General features: G+C 43.6%; 1 protein-coding gene across 4 annotated transcripts in view; it reads right to left on the reverse strand.

The window, feature by feature from the left end:
- Positions 1-15,065, reverse strand: part of LARP4B (La ribonucleoprotein 4B) — an 86,313-nt gene that overhangs the window by 14,258 nt on the left and 56,990 nt on the right. For 2 of the 4 annotated variants that reach the window (XM_078075077.1, XM_036097394.2), the window contains exons 8-15: positions 10,470-10,573; positions 6,771-6,881; positions 5,299-5,352; positions 5,005-5,214; positions 2,670-2,891; positions 2,493-2,599; positions 1,746-1,997; positions 713-758 (exon numbers count right to left, since the gene is read on the reverse strand). In XM_078075077.1, the coding sequence (XP_077931203.1) occupies positions 713-758; positions 1,746-1,997; positions 2,493-2,599; positions 2,670-2,891; positions 5,005-5,214; positions 5,299-5,352; positions 6,771-6,881; positions 10,470-10,573 (1,106 nt within the window). The remainder of the gene's footprint in view (positions 1-712; positions 759-1,745; positions 1,998-2,492; positions 2,600-2,669; positions 2,892-5,004; positions 5,215-5,298; positions 5,353-6,770; positions 6,882-10,469; positions 10,574-15,065) is intronic. The other 2 variants (XM_078075078.1, XM_078075079.1) reach the window with 1 other exon arrangement.

Genomic DNA, 15,065 nt, shown 5'->3' on the forward strand with positions numbered 1-15,065 from the left:
AACTTTTACGTAACCCCAGCAAATGTGGCCATGCCTCAGGTACTTAGCACTCACATGAGCCCACTCCTTATTCTTGGGTTTGTTCCAACCTTTTTTTTTTTTTTTTTTTAAGAGAGACAGAGAGCACAAGCAGGGGGAAAGGCAGAGGGAGAGGGAGAAGGAGACTTCTGCTGAGCTTGGAGCCCGACATGGGGCTCGGTCCCAGGACCTGGAGATCATGACCTAAGCCGAAGGCAGACGCTTAACCATCTGAGCTACCCAGGCGCCCTGGCAGTAATGTTTTCTACATAGGGGATACAAGTTAAACGTTCTGAATAAAAAATACCAATGAATTAATTCCTACTGTTCAGTTAATTTCACTTGTACTGCACAGTCACCCACATAGAGAGAATTCACCTCAAAGTGTGCATAGACCACTGTGTGTGCACACTAGGTTCTCGGCTGTGCCCACCGCACAGCGCGTGCACATGGAGACACCAGGTGTCGACACTCCCAGAGACTCGTCAGCAACCAGCACTTCTACAGAATCGCCTCTAGCTTCTCTTCAGGCTGCCACGTTGGTTACCACCTGATGCTCATCACATTAAGAGAAAACCTCTTCTGAAAAGCTCCACACGTCTTAACCTTCATTCATGTAGTTAAATCTCACGTTTGTTTAGTAACAATTAGGTTGAAAAGTCTTATAATAGTATCAAGGGCTGAATGTACTCACTGTCAGCTTCTCCTCCCGTTTCTTCCGGTAGCCAAAGGAATTCTTCCTAGACAAGAGGAAAGCAAAAGACTGTGAATTTTTTCCCACTTGGAAGGTTTTTCATTGAACACATGTATGTGCACACATAGTCTTTCTTACTTTGTAATCTGTTACAGTTGACTTTTGATTGCAAAATCCCAACCTTAGGAAGTATAAGCAAAACAAAAATTTTATAGTAAAAGACTAAAAGTAATGTCTAGATTTAAAAAAAAAAAAAAAAAAGAAAAACATTTACTGACAGAATTTTCCTAGTGGTCATTTAGAATTTTTGTTACAGAAACACTTGAATGTCCATTCAGTTGCAATGATGAGATATATAAAATCAGACAATGAGCTAACAGGTGAACTGTTAAACACTGCTAATGAAAATACAGCAGGTTAATCATCGAAGTGGAAAGACCCAGAAGCAGGCTGGTGTGCTCTCACGCCCTCCCTCAGCCCTGACATGACTTCGCCAGCCCACTCCCACTACCCCCCGGCTGGCAGCAGGGTTTCCAAGCCCCGGGAACCAGTGATACCAGCTTCTGGCTGCGTGCACAGGGCTCTAGATTTCTGGGGGCCAGCACCATGCCCGGCACTGAAGCAACGAACACCAACAGAGTGGCCAAGGCCCAGCAGGCCCTGAGGCCATATGCCTCAGACAGGCATGCCCCGGACAGGCTTCCGTGGCCTAACAGCCCACAAGCTAATTCTATTCCATAATATTTGTTTTAATTTACTTATCCCTTTGTTATTTCAACTGAATACACTGGTACTGTGTAAGCTGGAAAGGAGTTCAAAGAAGTAATCTTGACTGATTCCTTTACTTTACAGAAAACCTATAAGCAGTCTTGCCCAAGATGGCCTAACGAGCTTAGAGCTTAGGGCCCTCGTCTGTGATGTATTTGAAAATAACAATTATAAAACATGCCTAAATTGATGGAATTTGAAAACACTAATAACTTATTAGGACAGGTAGGTCGTAGCTGTCTGACAGCAGCTCTGAAGGACTCACCTCCCTCTCCCTAAGCCAGGAGGCGACTCCGCACTGCTCTGCTCCACTCGACCAGACCCAACCTCCCTCTTGGTGTAGGTTGGAGGATTCTGTATCCGTGTTCTAGGCTGACCTGTCTGCCGTGTTTGTGGGCTTCGAACACCATTAATTAGCCGGTCTGCAGTGAAGTTAAATATTGAAGGGCTTTCTAATAGCCCAGCTCCTCTCTCTGCACTGGGAATGGTGTGGCGTAGATGAGATTTACTAGGATTCCTGTAAACAAAAGGTTTGCAAACATTCAGTTATAATGCGATCATGGCATCCTAAAATGAGACTGCTAATATATGAATGTCTCAGCTAAAATGTGCTGTTTAGAAAAATATTAAAAACATTGCACATTGTGTCTGAGAGTGCAAATCTATGAAGTATCAATGTCCTGCTTAGCGGCAGTGCGAGCCCACATTAAAGGCAGACACACGCAGATACAAGCTGCAGAGAATCTGTAGGCACTCCGACACACATTTCAGGGGTTCCTCTCACAGAATGTCATTCTATGCCTCGAGCAGTTTGATCTGCACTGGTCCAACAAATCCCAACAGATCATCAGAAGCAGCTTCTTCACTTAGTAAAAGTGACTCGTGCGTGTGGTGAGGATTGCCAGGTTTAACACCATCTGTCCTGCTTTGCTGTTCGAGAACACACCGTGGCAGTGTCCCGTTACCACAAACCCCAGACAACCGCAGCATTTCAACCGCTCATGGAACTTGCCTGCTTCTTGGAGGGTACTGTCTGAGCGAAGTCAGAGGAGATGCTGCAGGTTTGAAGGTTGGAGACGTAAACCCATTTATAAATCCAGTATTTGGAAATGGAGTTACCTAGATTCATTAAAAACAAACACGTCAACAAGCCATAAACAGACCTGGAATTGGCTAACACTGTACGCACCTTGTGGTTGCCTGGGTTGTTTCTCGACATTGTATTCCATTTTATACTGAAAATATTCCCAGGCTGAAAAGAACATGGTGTTAGATCATTGCCAATGACCAGTATTTCCTGAGCCAGGCTGGGGGCTAAGACCTTTTTCTGGGCCGACTTGGGTGATCTTCCCACAGCAGCCTGCCAAGGAAGCCAACTGACACCTGTGCGGAGGCTACACCTGAGAACAAGCTGTGACAGAAAACGGATGTTAGGGACAGCGTAGGACCAAAAATTGCTGATTAAAAAAAAAAAGCAACAGAGGGGAAACTTTGGGGCAGAAAGATACCCTTGGGACTTCGTGAGAATCCTCAACGTATGTTTGAGAACAGCTCCCAGAGTCAGACTGTTTAAAAATGGATCAACCAGAACCAGATTCTGAAGATTGTAAACCATGCTAAGATCACCCATGACAAATCATTTCCTTTTACATACACAACTCTGGTATTTGCATTAATTGTGCTTAAGAGTTTAAAAAATAAATCAGTTCCTAACCCAATAATTTAACACGACTTGCTGAGAATTCACAGGCACTATATCTTCACATCTGCTCAAAATGACACGGTATGCTTTAAAGCAAGCAAAAAGCTTCACATGCCCACCCCCAAACCAGGATCAAAGGAACCCTCCTCAATGGCCAGACAACTGACCTCAGGTGCCAACGGCCCCTGCTCCAGGACGGATACGGGGCCGATTAGAGAAATGAGAGAAGTGACTCAAGAGGAACTGAACAGCACAAGCGTGGCGGCTAGCCTCTGTGGGGAGAAATTCTTTAACACAAGAGTTTAAGGACTCTATCTCCCTTGCAGGTTCTCTCATCATGTATCAGGCTACATGGCTGTTGGCACACTTACAGAAAGGAGCAAAGATTTCAAAAAAGTAGTGCATTATCAGGATTCCCTCTGAAGAGAGAAGCAACTCTGAATGACAGCACCTGTCTGCTAACTGCCCCCTGCCCCCACTGCGGTGGTTCTAGACCTCGGGGCTCTGCCAGCGCCCAAGGACCTCTCCTCACCCTTCCCCATCTGCCCTTCTCACGTCCCCTAAGCTACGGGCCAAAACCACACGCCCCAGGGCCCATTTAAGAAGCTGTACAGTTCTGTCTCCCAGTTCCCCGCCTCAGCCTCTGGGTCAGCTCAGAGATACCCACGATGCCACCCCCCCCCAGTGCCTCGGCACACGCTACCCACTCTCCTGCAGCCCCTCTCCCTCCCACCCCTTCTGATAAGCTCAACAGAAGAGGACATAACAGCTGAAAAACCCCTAATTATAAGTTCCATAGTATTCGGTCCCATTTCCTCAATTATTGCCTGTTTGACGGACATCGTTTGTCTTCCAGGCCACATTCTTTCACAGACATCTCTTTACGTGTCGGTATGAAACAGGCACCAACCGTCCCAGCTGAGGCGATGCTCTTCTCCCCAGCTCACCCCCTTCAGTCAACATCCTCTTTCTACCATGAGTGGTAACGAGAGCCCCAGATAACATCCCCACATCCCCCACCTGACCTGAGCACCACACAACTGGCCCTGACTCGGTCCACAGCCGTATCCTCAAAGTCATTAACTCAACTCCTGCTTTCTGACCACGACCTTCCACACCCTCCACCTTCTCGCTCTCTGGTTCCAACGAAAGCTGCCCTGCAACCTCGGGTGCACCTGTCCATCAGTCCATCCCCACTGTCTCAGGTGGGAGGCCAACAGACTGGGGCTGATCAGACCAGTCCTGACTCTCACATCCCACACTCCACCGAGCTCATGCCAGTGCCCAGGCAGGGTGCACCTGACCTCTCTAACCCCTCCAGCAGCACAACTGGAGAAAAGCGACTAGATCCACTACACAGGCCAGCCAACTCTGGGGCTGGTGTGAGAAAAAAAGCTTGTAGGTCTTCTACTTGTCCTCAACTGTTAAAGTCTATTAAAACACCTCTGTCTCCTTAAAAGCATCTCTCCTTGCAAGCCCCCCATGCTCAGGCATAACCCAGGGATCCCAGACTTAGGATCACATTTTGTGCTTTACTGGGGATTACACAGCTTAGGAAGGTACTGCTATACAGGAGGGCAGGGGGACTGGGCCAAGGATCAATATGACAGTCTATGAAGGTTTTTTTTTTTTTAAATGTACACAGCTGCGTATCGATCTCCCAATTAAGTTTAAATCCACAAAAGAACCTGAAGGTCTGTTTTACCATGGCAAACTGTCTGTGTACCTGGTTCCCCCACTACAACATCTCTATCCTTCCAAGCACCTCATGCAGTGTCCACAACGTCCTGCCGCACGAGCTCCACGTAAGGACAGGACTCACCAGGGGCGGATCGAGATAGCTGTGTGTTGCCGACCACGTCTGGGGGGCGATCAGGCTGTATAGGGGGAGCTGCTGCTGGGGGCTGTAGACGGGAGGTAAGTAAAAGGAGGCTGTGTAGCGCTGCTGCGCGTAAAGGCTCATGTCCAGAGGTCTAAATCCGTTCTTTGGCAAAAATGTGTTTATAGCTATTGCCTTTGCTTTTATCCGTGCCTGTTTGGGAATACAGAAATTTCTATCAGAATACTCAAGAACTGACTGGCAAGTAAAGAAAGTATAACCCATGGTCTTGCTTACCTTAATTGGTTTTCCTTGAAAAGTTTTCACTTCTTCTCGCAGATACTTGTAAGCCTGAGGGCAAAATCACCCAAAGTACCAGTGTTAATCTTATAAATAAGATGAACTGACAGTTAACTCAGGACCTTGAATAAGGAATGGTATAGTTAAAATATGAGGGACAAGACCTAGAACCTACTTTGGGTCACAGATTCCTTAAAAGAACCTCTAGGAGCTAAGGAGCCTCTAGCAAAAAATCTCATGAACAACATTTGCATACAATTCTTTTAGTATTAACAGATACCACAAAAGCCTCCCACAACCACAGGCTAAGGATCCTGACCTGGGGAAAATAATGGACACCACGCCCCTAACACTAAACCCCAGTTTGAAAATGGAATTGCACAGTTCAAGAGAGGGAAACATTCAGATTGCAGTATTTCTGCAGCTCCTTATTCTTCTCCAAAGTGCCCTCCCTAACTGGGAAGGCTCTGCGCCACCTGCCCTGACCTTGGCCTACCGCCCCCCGTCCTGGTGAGGAGTGCTGGCACCCGCCCCACTGACAAGACTCTGCTCGTCCCCCACCGCCCAGCCCTCCTGTGCCCTTTCCCTCCATCCCACTCAAACCCATCCTTCAGATGGCTGTTTCTCTCGTCTCAACTTCCCAGCATCCACATCACCTACCACTTAACACCGTACAGCTGACCCTTGAACAACACGGGTTTGAACTGCAAGGGTCCACTTATATGTGGACTTCTTTCGATAAACACAGGACAGTACAATGAACGTATTTTCTCCTGATTTTCTTCACAGTATTTTCTTTTCTCTAGCTTACTGTATTGTAAGAACACAGTATATAATAAAAACAACATACAAAACGTGTTGATTGTTGCTGTTATCAGTAAGGCTTCAGGTAGGTGAGCGGTAGACCATTAATAGTTCAGATGTGGGGAGTCCATAGTTCTACGTGGATTCCTCCCTGCATGGGGTCAGCATCCCCAACTCCCCTGCTGCTCAGGGGCCAACTGTACTGGCATTCCTGGAAGCATGTTAATGTTTCCCCCAAATAAGATTCCACCTTTAGGTCAGGGAGACCATCTTCACTCCTTGCTTCTCCTCACAGAGCTTCCCCAGGGCCTTTTCAACTATCTGACACACACAATGATGCCTTGTGAAACTTAAAATTATGTTCAAATTTCCCAGACACTTTCCAAATATTAAAACTTTCTCTACCCAGATGAAACAACAGAATTCATTTTCATGGGCTGCTTGTCTTACATGTCCTTAGAAAATAATGTCATATGCTTTACTGCTACAAAAACTGTCTTCACAAACACCTATTTCAGTTTCTATAACCTGATTTCCTCTGCATTTTAAAATCAAATTTAGGACCACCATGCAGTAGTAATCTCCAGGCCCCAATTTAGCGCCCTCCACATACTACTTGTGAAGTATGGATAACGCTGAGCTCCATGGGGTTGGGAACAGCTTACCTGCTGTGCATCAGCTTCGGTTTCAAATGTAATAAACCAATTATCATTATAGGCAAATTCACAGTTTATAAATTTCGGTAAATTGTCTCCTTTAAATAGTGCTTCTACTTCCTACAGGAAATAGAGATGTAGAAATTAATTCTCGACTACGCCACATTTGTCCTTACCAAGTAGAAATGACGCATACACTCAAGGACAGATCCTTAGACAAAGAGTCCAACGTACGGACAGCTAGTAAGCCTCTTTCAGAAGAGCTGAGGAGCTGACTGGCACAGAAAATAAGTCCACAACTTATTGATAGCTTTTCTTTGTACACCAAGGTACCATGAAGCTAAATTAATGTGAAAATATCATATCACTCTACCAGAAAGCTGATAACTTACACAATTGGGGAACGAGGTGGTGGTGTGAGAAATTTAAACATTAGCTGAACTTTTGTTTCTGGCCAAGATGGACCAGATTTATCTTCCCATTGAAACAATTATATGAAAGAACAGTTTTAGACAGCAGAGCTCAGGCCATGCAGGGCATGTGAGCCTGGGGTGCCCATGGGGGCCCCACAGCCCCCCAGTGCCAGGGAGGTGAGCATGACCCGGCCGCACACGAGCAGGGCTCTCACGGGGTCTCCCACGGCACAGCATGCATAAACGGCCCCTGCAATGATTACAGGGAACAGCTGCAGCACTCACAGGGACAGGAGGTGTGTCTGCCCCCACCGGGCCGAGCAGAAAACACTCCCAATGCACAGGGGCTCAGGCACAGTGTGCAGAAGGGCACTGCTCTGGCGTGGGCAAGAACAGGCCCTGCAGTCATGTGGCCCTACTTCCGCCTGACAACACTCCTAAAGGGTCAAACTGAACCTCAAATAAAGCTCAACATCAGTCCCAAGAAATAATACAAAAACATTTAGTACTCAATAAAGTAAAATCCAAAATGCCTGGCATCCATTCAAAATTCACCGGGCGCACAAAGAAACAGAAAAATAAGACCTGAAGGAGAAAAAAAATCAATCAAATTAGGCCCAGAAATGATACAAATGATAGAATAAAAATGCAAGAATATTAAAATAGTTCTTAGATATGTATCCTATATTCAAAAAGGTAAGACTGAGCACGTTAAATAGAAACACAGAAGAGGAAAGAAACAAAGACCCAAAAAGAACTCCGGAATGAAAAATGCACTACGTTGCATTAGCAGTTAGTTAGGAACTTTGAAAAGAGAAGGGAGAAGAGAAAAAGTGCATGAAGAAATAACACCTCAGGAAACTTCCGTTCAAGAAACTCACAAGCTACATCAAGGGGTATCACCATCAAATTGCTTAAAATCTTCAAAGCACTGAGAAAAAGGGAGCCGTGCCGACATGCAGAGGAACAAAGACCAGAATGACAGACCAGCCCCAGAAACAACGCACACCAGAACACAGGCGAACAGCATCTTTAGATACAGGAAGGGAACACAAGCCTATAATCCTGAGTTCTACACCCGGAGAAAATAGCTTCCATGAATGAAGGCAAAATAAAGATTTTCTCAAAAAGAATGAATAAATAAAAGAAAAAAGAAAAAAATTTCTCAAACACACAAAAGCTGAAAAACCTCCCTGCCAGGAGAGCCGCACCACAAGAAATAAAGGATGAAACAGGCAGAAAGGAGGCCAGAGGAAGTGTAGACTTGAACACGGGCATGAAAAGCACTGTAAATTGTAAATACTGGATAAACAGGAAACACATTTTTCTTACTTTTAATCTCTTGAAAAGAAAACTAACTTGTTGGAAGCAAACATAACCAAGTCCTGTGTGGTTTAGGACTACCCAGCGTGCCCGCCAGGCTCAGGAGGTGGAGCGAGCCTCGGAAGGGGGAGCAGTGGGGCACTATTAACTACAGGCAGACGCGGACCAGCTGAACGTGTCACTACAAACCCTAAAAGCAGCCACTAAAACAAAGAGTTATATCTAATAAGCCAAAAAAGGAAACAAAAATAATGAATTTAACCCAAGTAGAAAGGGAGGCATGGAAAGAAAGGAAAATGAGGAACAGGACAAAGAGAAAACAAGCAGCAAGGTGGCAAATTTAAACCCAATCACATTACTGATCACTTACATGTGACCGGTCCAAACTCCCCACTCAGAAGGCAGAGAACTTCAGACTGGCTCAGAAAAGCAGGACCCAACTCTAGGCAGCCCACAAGAAGTCCACTCAAAACCCTGGGGTGGCGCCCCTGACACCACAGTCGATTCAAAGCAAAATGTCACCAGGGGATTGGGGCCATTTTATGAAAGACTATTAATCAACCAAATGAACTACAATTTAAAGAATTTTCCAACCACTGACAAGCACGGGGCTGCACTGAAACAGGAAGAGTGTTCTGAAGCCCCTGGGGCAGGGGGCGCCAGCCTGAGCAGAGGGGCTCTGTGTGCTCAGTGCTCCGCAGGCTTCCTGTCCTCTCATTCAGCTTGCGCCGCTTCCCCCACCCCTTTCTGTTTCAACTCTTAGTTTACTAAAAAAACTAAAAAACTTCCATGGTTCAAGTTTTACAACAGACATAGGGTGTGCCGTTTGGAATAATATAAATATACCAAGATCAATGTCTGTAGCTAAAAGTAGAAAATTCTTCTTGGTTAGTCCTTACAAATATTTCAAAGCACCTATGTGTTAAATATCATTGTGAGTTAGTAAAGACATCCAGATTGGTAAAAAGGAATAAGATATTTCATATTTAGAACCTTAAAAAAAAAGAGACAAAAAAATTCATTCCTAATTTCTTTTTCTTCACATATAATATAGAACTAGTAAAAACAGCCTCAGCTGAACAGGAAGTAAAACTTGCTAGAACAATGCCATACTCAAGAAGGGTGTAATTTCTTATCCTAGGCTTGTTAGAACCCTCACCTTTGGTACACTACACCAAGAAGTGTCCTTCATACACCCACACACACACTAACCGATTTCCTCTGCAGAGACGGCTCTGAGAATGTCCGCGGCCCGAGTCCCTCGGGCCTACACCTCACGGAAGACGCGTGACTGACAAAGCAAACTTCCTGGGGTCTCGAAGAAGAGTCCCCGCAGCAGTGAACTGCCACGCTCTACACAGGTCAAGGGCTGACTCTATCGGAGCCTCACACAAAAGCTCTTGTGCAACCACCAGGTTTTCAATACACAACGCACCTCAGTTTAAGTGTCTGTACAGGTAACATTGTACAGCAAAGCAGGAACTGTAGAGGACTTTTCAGGACTCTGACACTATCAAATACTGTGGTTTCCTAAAATTACTGCCTAAGTTGGTACTTTTCTTTTTTATTTTATTTATTTGAGATAAGAGTGAGAGAGAGCAAGCACAAGTGGGCAGAGGGAGAGGGAGAAGCAGACTTTCCCCCCCGAGCAGGGAGTCCGATCTGGGGCTCGATCCCAGGACCCTGAGATCATGACCTGAGCCAAAGGCAGACGCTTCACCGACTGAGCCACCCAGGCTTCCCTGCCTCTTCAGTATTTTTTAATGTGAAGTATATAATGGAGTTCTGAGACCAAAAAATTTGAGTACCACTCTTACAAATGAATCACACTGCAACTAACAGTGTGTAAATCCTGGGAAGAAAGTGTTACTATGAGTATTCTTTACAATACACCCTCTAAAAAACAAAGAAGTAAACAGAAATAAACAAAAACCCACAAAAGACGTCCAACCGCCCTTCTGAGGAGACTTACTTCTACAGGAGTGGACTCAGGTATTTCACGCAGGATCACAATGCAACGACTCTGATTTGGCCTTACTTTTTCTCCCTTCTCATCCACTTGGACTAAAGGTAAAGCTACAAAGAGAAGAAAAATGAAGGGTAAAATACAAATATTAAAACAAATCATTTGCATTCTAGTTATGACATAATATAGACACTCCAGTGTGATGTGCTACATTGTATTTACTTAACACAATGAAGACACCTATATACAGTGGGATACCGTAACACAAGCCATCAGAAGGTTTTACACCCATCCCTCAGGTTAAATTTCTCAAAACTAAGGAGCACAGGAATTTTAAAAAGTCCTTTAAGAGCTAGAATAAATTTAACACCATGAAACAAGGATTCTCAACAGCCCAACCGACATGTAGATTACAACTCAAGAGCTACTGGCTTGTTCTTTTCTATGAGCGCCTAACGGAAAATAATTTTCCGTCCTATTACGACTTATTTTGAACTCACAACAAGGTGCCATGTGCGCCCCACACAGCCCTTCCCAGTGGTGACGTCCTCCACAACCGCAGCCCACGGTCTACATAAGGAGGGTGGTGCTGGGACAACAGTGCTAACACAGGGACAGGCTGGATTCAGACCTCACAAGTTTTTACATACACTCCTTTTTGTGATGTTCTGTTCTGGTGTCAGGTCTATGAAACCGTATCATGTATAGATTGCAGTCACAACACAACCATGACCACAATCAGGGCTCAGAGCTGTCCACCCCCACAAAGACATGTTATCAACATCAGGAATGAAGACTGACTTCACTACAGGTTCTACTAGTATTGAAAGGACCTAAGGGAGTATCATGAAAAAGTTCCTGCTAATAAACATTAAGTTAGACAACTTACACGAAACGGAAACATCCTTAAAGACACACGCTACCAAAGCTCGCTCTAAGATGACGGTCACCAACACAGACCCAGATCTAGGAGAGAAAAGAAAACTCAAGGCACACACGGTGTCCTCAGAGAATCCTACCAAACGCTTAAGAGAATACACTCCAATTCCACCTATGAAGCCAGAAGCTCTCTGATATCCAAACTAAACAAAAACAACACAAAGCAAGAAAACTATAGACCAATATCCCTGTGAACACAGATCAAAAATTCTTACCAAATTTTGCCAAATCAAATCCCACAATATATAAAAATAGTAATAAATCATGACAAGTGGGGTTTATCTCAGTAATGAAAGGTTGGTTTACCAATCGAAAATTAAGCAATGTAATTCACATTAATGGACTAAAAAACAAAAAAACATACCACTACCTCACAGATGCAGACAAAGTATTTGGCAAAATCCAACATTCCTGAAAAAAATTCTCAGCAAATTAGGAATGGAAGGGAAACCTCCTTACTTAGGAAAAATCAGCATCTAGCATCCTTACTGATCCTTACTGAAGACAGGACAAAGCAAAAACACCGACTCTCTCCACTTCCGGTCAACACTGTACTGGAGGTTTAAGCCAGGGCAATAATGCAAGAAAAAGAAACTGAACGCACCCAGACTGGGTATAAAGAGGTAAAACTTCCCATTCATAGGCAATAAGCTTATTTCTATGTAGAAAATCTGAAAAAATTTCCCAAAAAACTAGAATTGAGGAGTTCAACAAAGTTTTAGTATACAAAATCAACATACAAAAGAGAATCGTATTTTTACATACTAGCACTGATGAAAATTGAAATAAAAACATTATTTAAAATTGTGTCAAAAACAGGAAATAGTTATAAATCTGTTAAGATACGGACGACCTGTACATTGAAAACTGCAGAACATTACCAAGAGAAAATTATAAAAGATGTAAATAAATGGAGAGATACTGTGTTCACTACTGTTATGATGTCAGTTCTCCCCCAAATTGATTTACAGATTCAATGCAATCCCAATAAAAATGTTTTTGAAAAACTGACACGTTGATTCTAAAATTCATATGGAAACGCAAAGCACTTAGAAGAGCCAAAACAAAGTTGAGAGATTCTGCACCTACTTGAAGACTTCTTACAAAGCCAGACTAATCAAGACACTGAAGTGCAAGTGTCAAAACAGAGAAGCAGATCAAGGACACAAAGCCCAGAGATAAACCCGCAGTGTGGGGACAGATGATCCCAACAACAGCACCAAGTCCAACTCAGTGGAGAAGGAGAGTCTTTCCAGCTAACAGTGCTGGAACAGTTGCATACCCACATGTGAGGGGGCAGAGAACTTAGATTCATACCTCAAACCACGTACAAAGATTAGCTTAAAATGGACCACAGACCTAAATATGTAAACCCTAAAACTATAAAACTTCTGGGAGAAAACCTCCATGACTTTGGATTAAGAACAGATTTCTTAGATACAACACCAAAAGCAAGATCCATAAAAGAAAAAAATTAATGAATTGGACTATACAAAAAATTCAGTACTGCGTTCTTCAAAAAATACTGTTACTAGCAGAATAAAAAAGAGAACCTAGAGACCAGGAGAATGCAAATCATATACCCGATTAACAGCTTATATCCAGGACATAGATAATACAGTATTTCAAATCACACACACACACCCTCAAACCTCAATTGTAAGGAAACTAATAAAAAGGTGGGCTGGAGGGCACACGAACAGACATTTCATCAAAGATAAAAGGAGAGCAAACAAGCAGATGAAAAGATTGTCTGGTGTCACCAGGCATTAGGCAAACAGAAATTAAAACAGCAATGAGATAAAACTAGAAAATCTGCAAGTAAAATGCCCGTGCACAGCAAGTGCTTGCAAGGGTGTGGAGCAATGGAGGCCGCATCAGCCCACTCTGGAGACCGGCAGGCAATTTCACAAGTTAAAATACACCTACCATACCATCCCAACTACTGACCCCGAGAGAAATGGAAGCCTCTGTGCACACTGAGACTTTCACACCAATGCTCATGGCACGTTATTTGTAGTCAAAACCTGGCAATAACCAAGTCTATCAACTGCGGGGTGAATAAACCAAATGTGGTCTATCTACTGAATGGGATAGGACTCAGCCATAAAAAGCTATAAGCTATTGATAGACTCAACAATAATTATAAGAAACCAGATCCTCCCCCCTCCCAAAAAGGCTATTGCATGATTGATTCCATTTACATAAAGTTTTCAGAAAATGTAGACTAAGGTACAGCGACAAAAAGCAGACGAGTGGTTGCCTGAAGCAGGAGGAAACTCTCGGGGGCGACAGTATGTTCATTATCTTCATTACAGTAGTTCCACGTGTGTATAAAGATGTCATAATTTAACAAATGTACATGTAAACCACGTGTAATTTAAGGTGTGTAAATTCTGCCTCAAGAAAGCTGTAAAAACAAAACAACAAACAGGGATTGGCGAAACTCTCCGTGCCTCTCATCCCCCAGTTTTGTCCCCATGTTTGTGTGCTCCCCATAACGTTCACCTTTAGTCAGGACAGTCAGTCCCACTCAGGTCTTTATACTCATATCTAAACTCTGTACAGACATTATCATTTTGTACATATGTAAAATAGGCTTTTGTATTCAGCATTACGATTTTAAAATGGATTCTTGTTGAAAATGTAGCCTAGTTCGTTTTATTTGTTCTAGTATTCACCGTGAGGCTCTATCACAATGTATTTATATCTGAGTCTATTTTTAAATTAGCAATTTCAACTATATTTAAAGTGTAAAAACAAAGCATTTGAATCAGACATTCTGTACCACGCACTACGTACCACATGTATTATGACACAAAAACATAATTTACGCAATTCAATCAACACTAGAGTTTTGGTGTTGTACTAGGGAATATTCAAATTAAAATAAAATGTTATCAAGTGTCTACTGTGTATCTAATGTTCTATGTGAGGCATTTTTGGGGATGGGGATAAGATTTAAACAGGAGATCTCTGCTCACAGAGGCTTATTTATGTCACCCTGCCCAGAACTACAACTAATACGCTAACTACACTCTGTTCATTAGGTTACTACATATGCACATATATTTCTGTCTACAACTGGAGTGAAAAGAAGCAATCAGACACTCAAGAGCTGAAGGCAGATGGACAGGAGGTACCACTACAACTGCAGACCCCCCCCCCACTGAGACGGTACTGGCAGGGAAGGCAGAAGAAGGGTGGGGAGGGTGGCAGGGCTGTGGGTCCACGGGGAGAAGCGGCTCCCTGCAGCAACCACACAGGGCACAGGGCAATTCAACATCCTCGTGCTCTGCATGAAGACTCCTAGCCAGCAAGCATCAACCGAGAAATCATCCACGGGGCAGCCAAGTTTCCAAGGAATGCCTAAAAGAAATAACTACATCTGGGATTCCTAACAATAACCAAAGAATGTTAACTGGGTAAAGTGTTTTTTAGGTTAGGAAAGCCACTGGCCTTTATAAGTGGGTCAGACAGAACCACACTCAACCAATCCATCGAACAGATTTCTATTCTGGAGTGTCAAAAACAAAGCAATGCTGGAAAGCGTAAAGCTATCTTATCTTGGGACAGTGGTTATAATTTTCAGAATTCAAACTTCATAGATTATGTCTGCTCATTTCTTCACCATCTGCTCCAATAATTTAATGACCTTACAAA

Source organism: Halichoerus grypus, chromosome 6, assembly GCF_964656455.1.
Source record: "Halichoerus grypus chromosome 6, mHalGry1.hap1.1, whole genome shotgun sequence".
NCBI classification, from domain to species: domain Eukaryota; kingdom Metazoa; phylum Chordata; class Mammalia; order Carnivora; family Phocidae; genus Halichoerus; species Halichoerus grypus.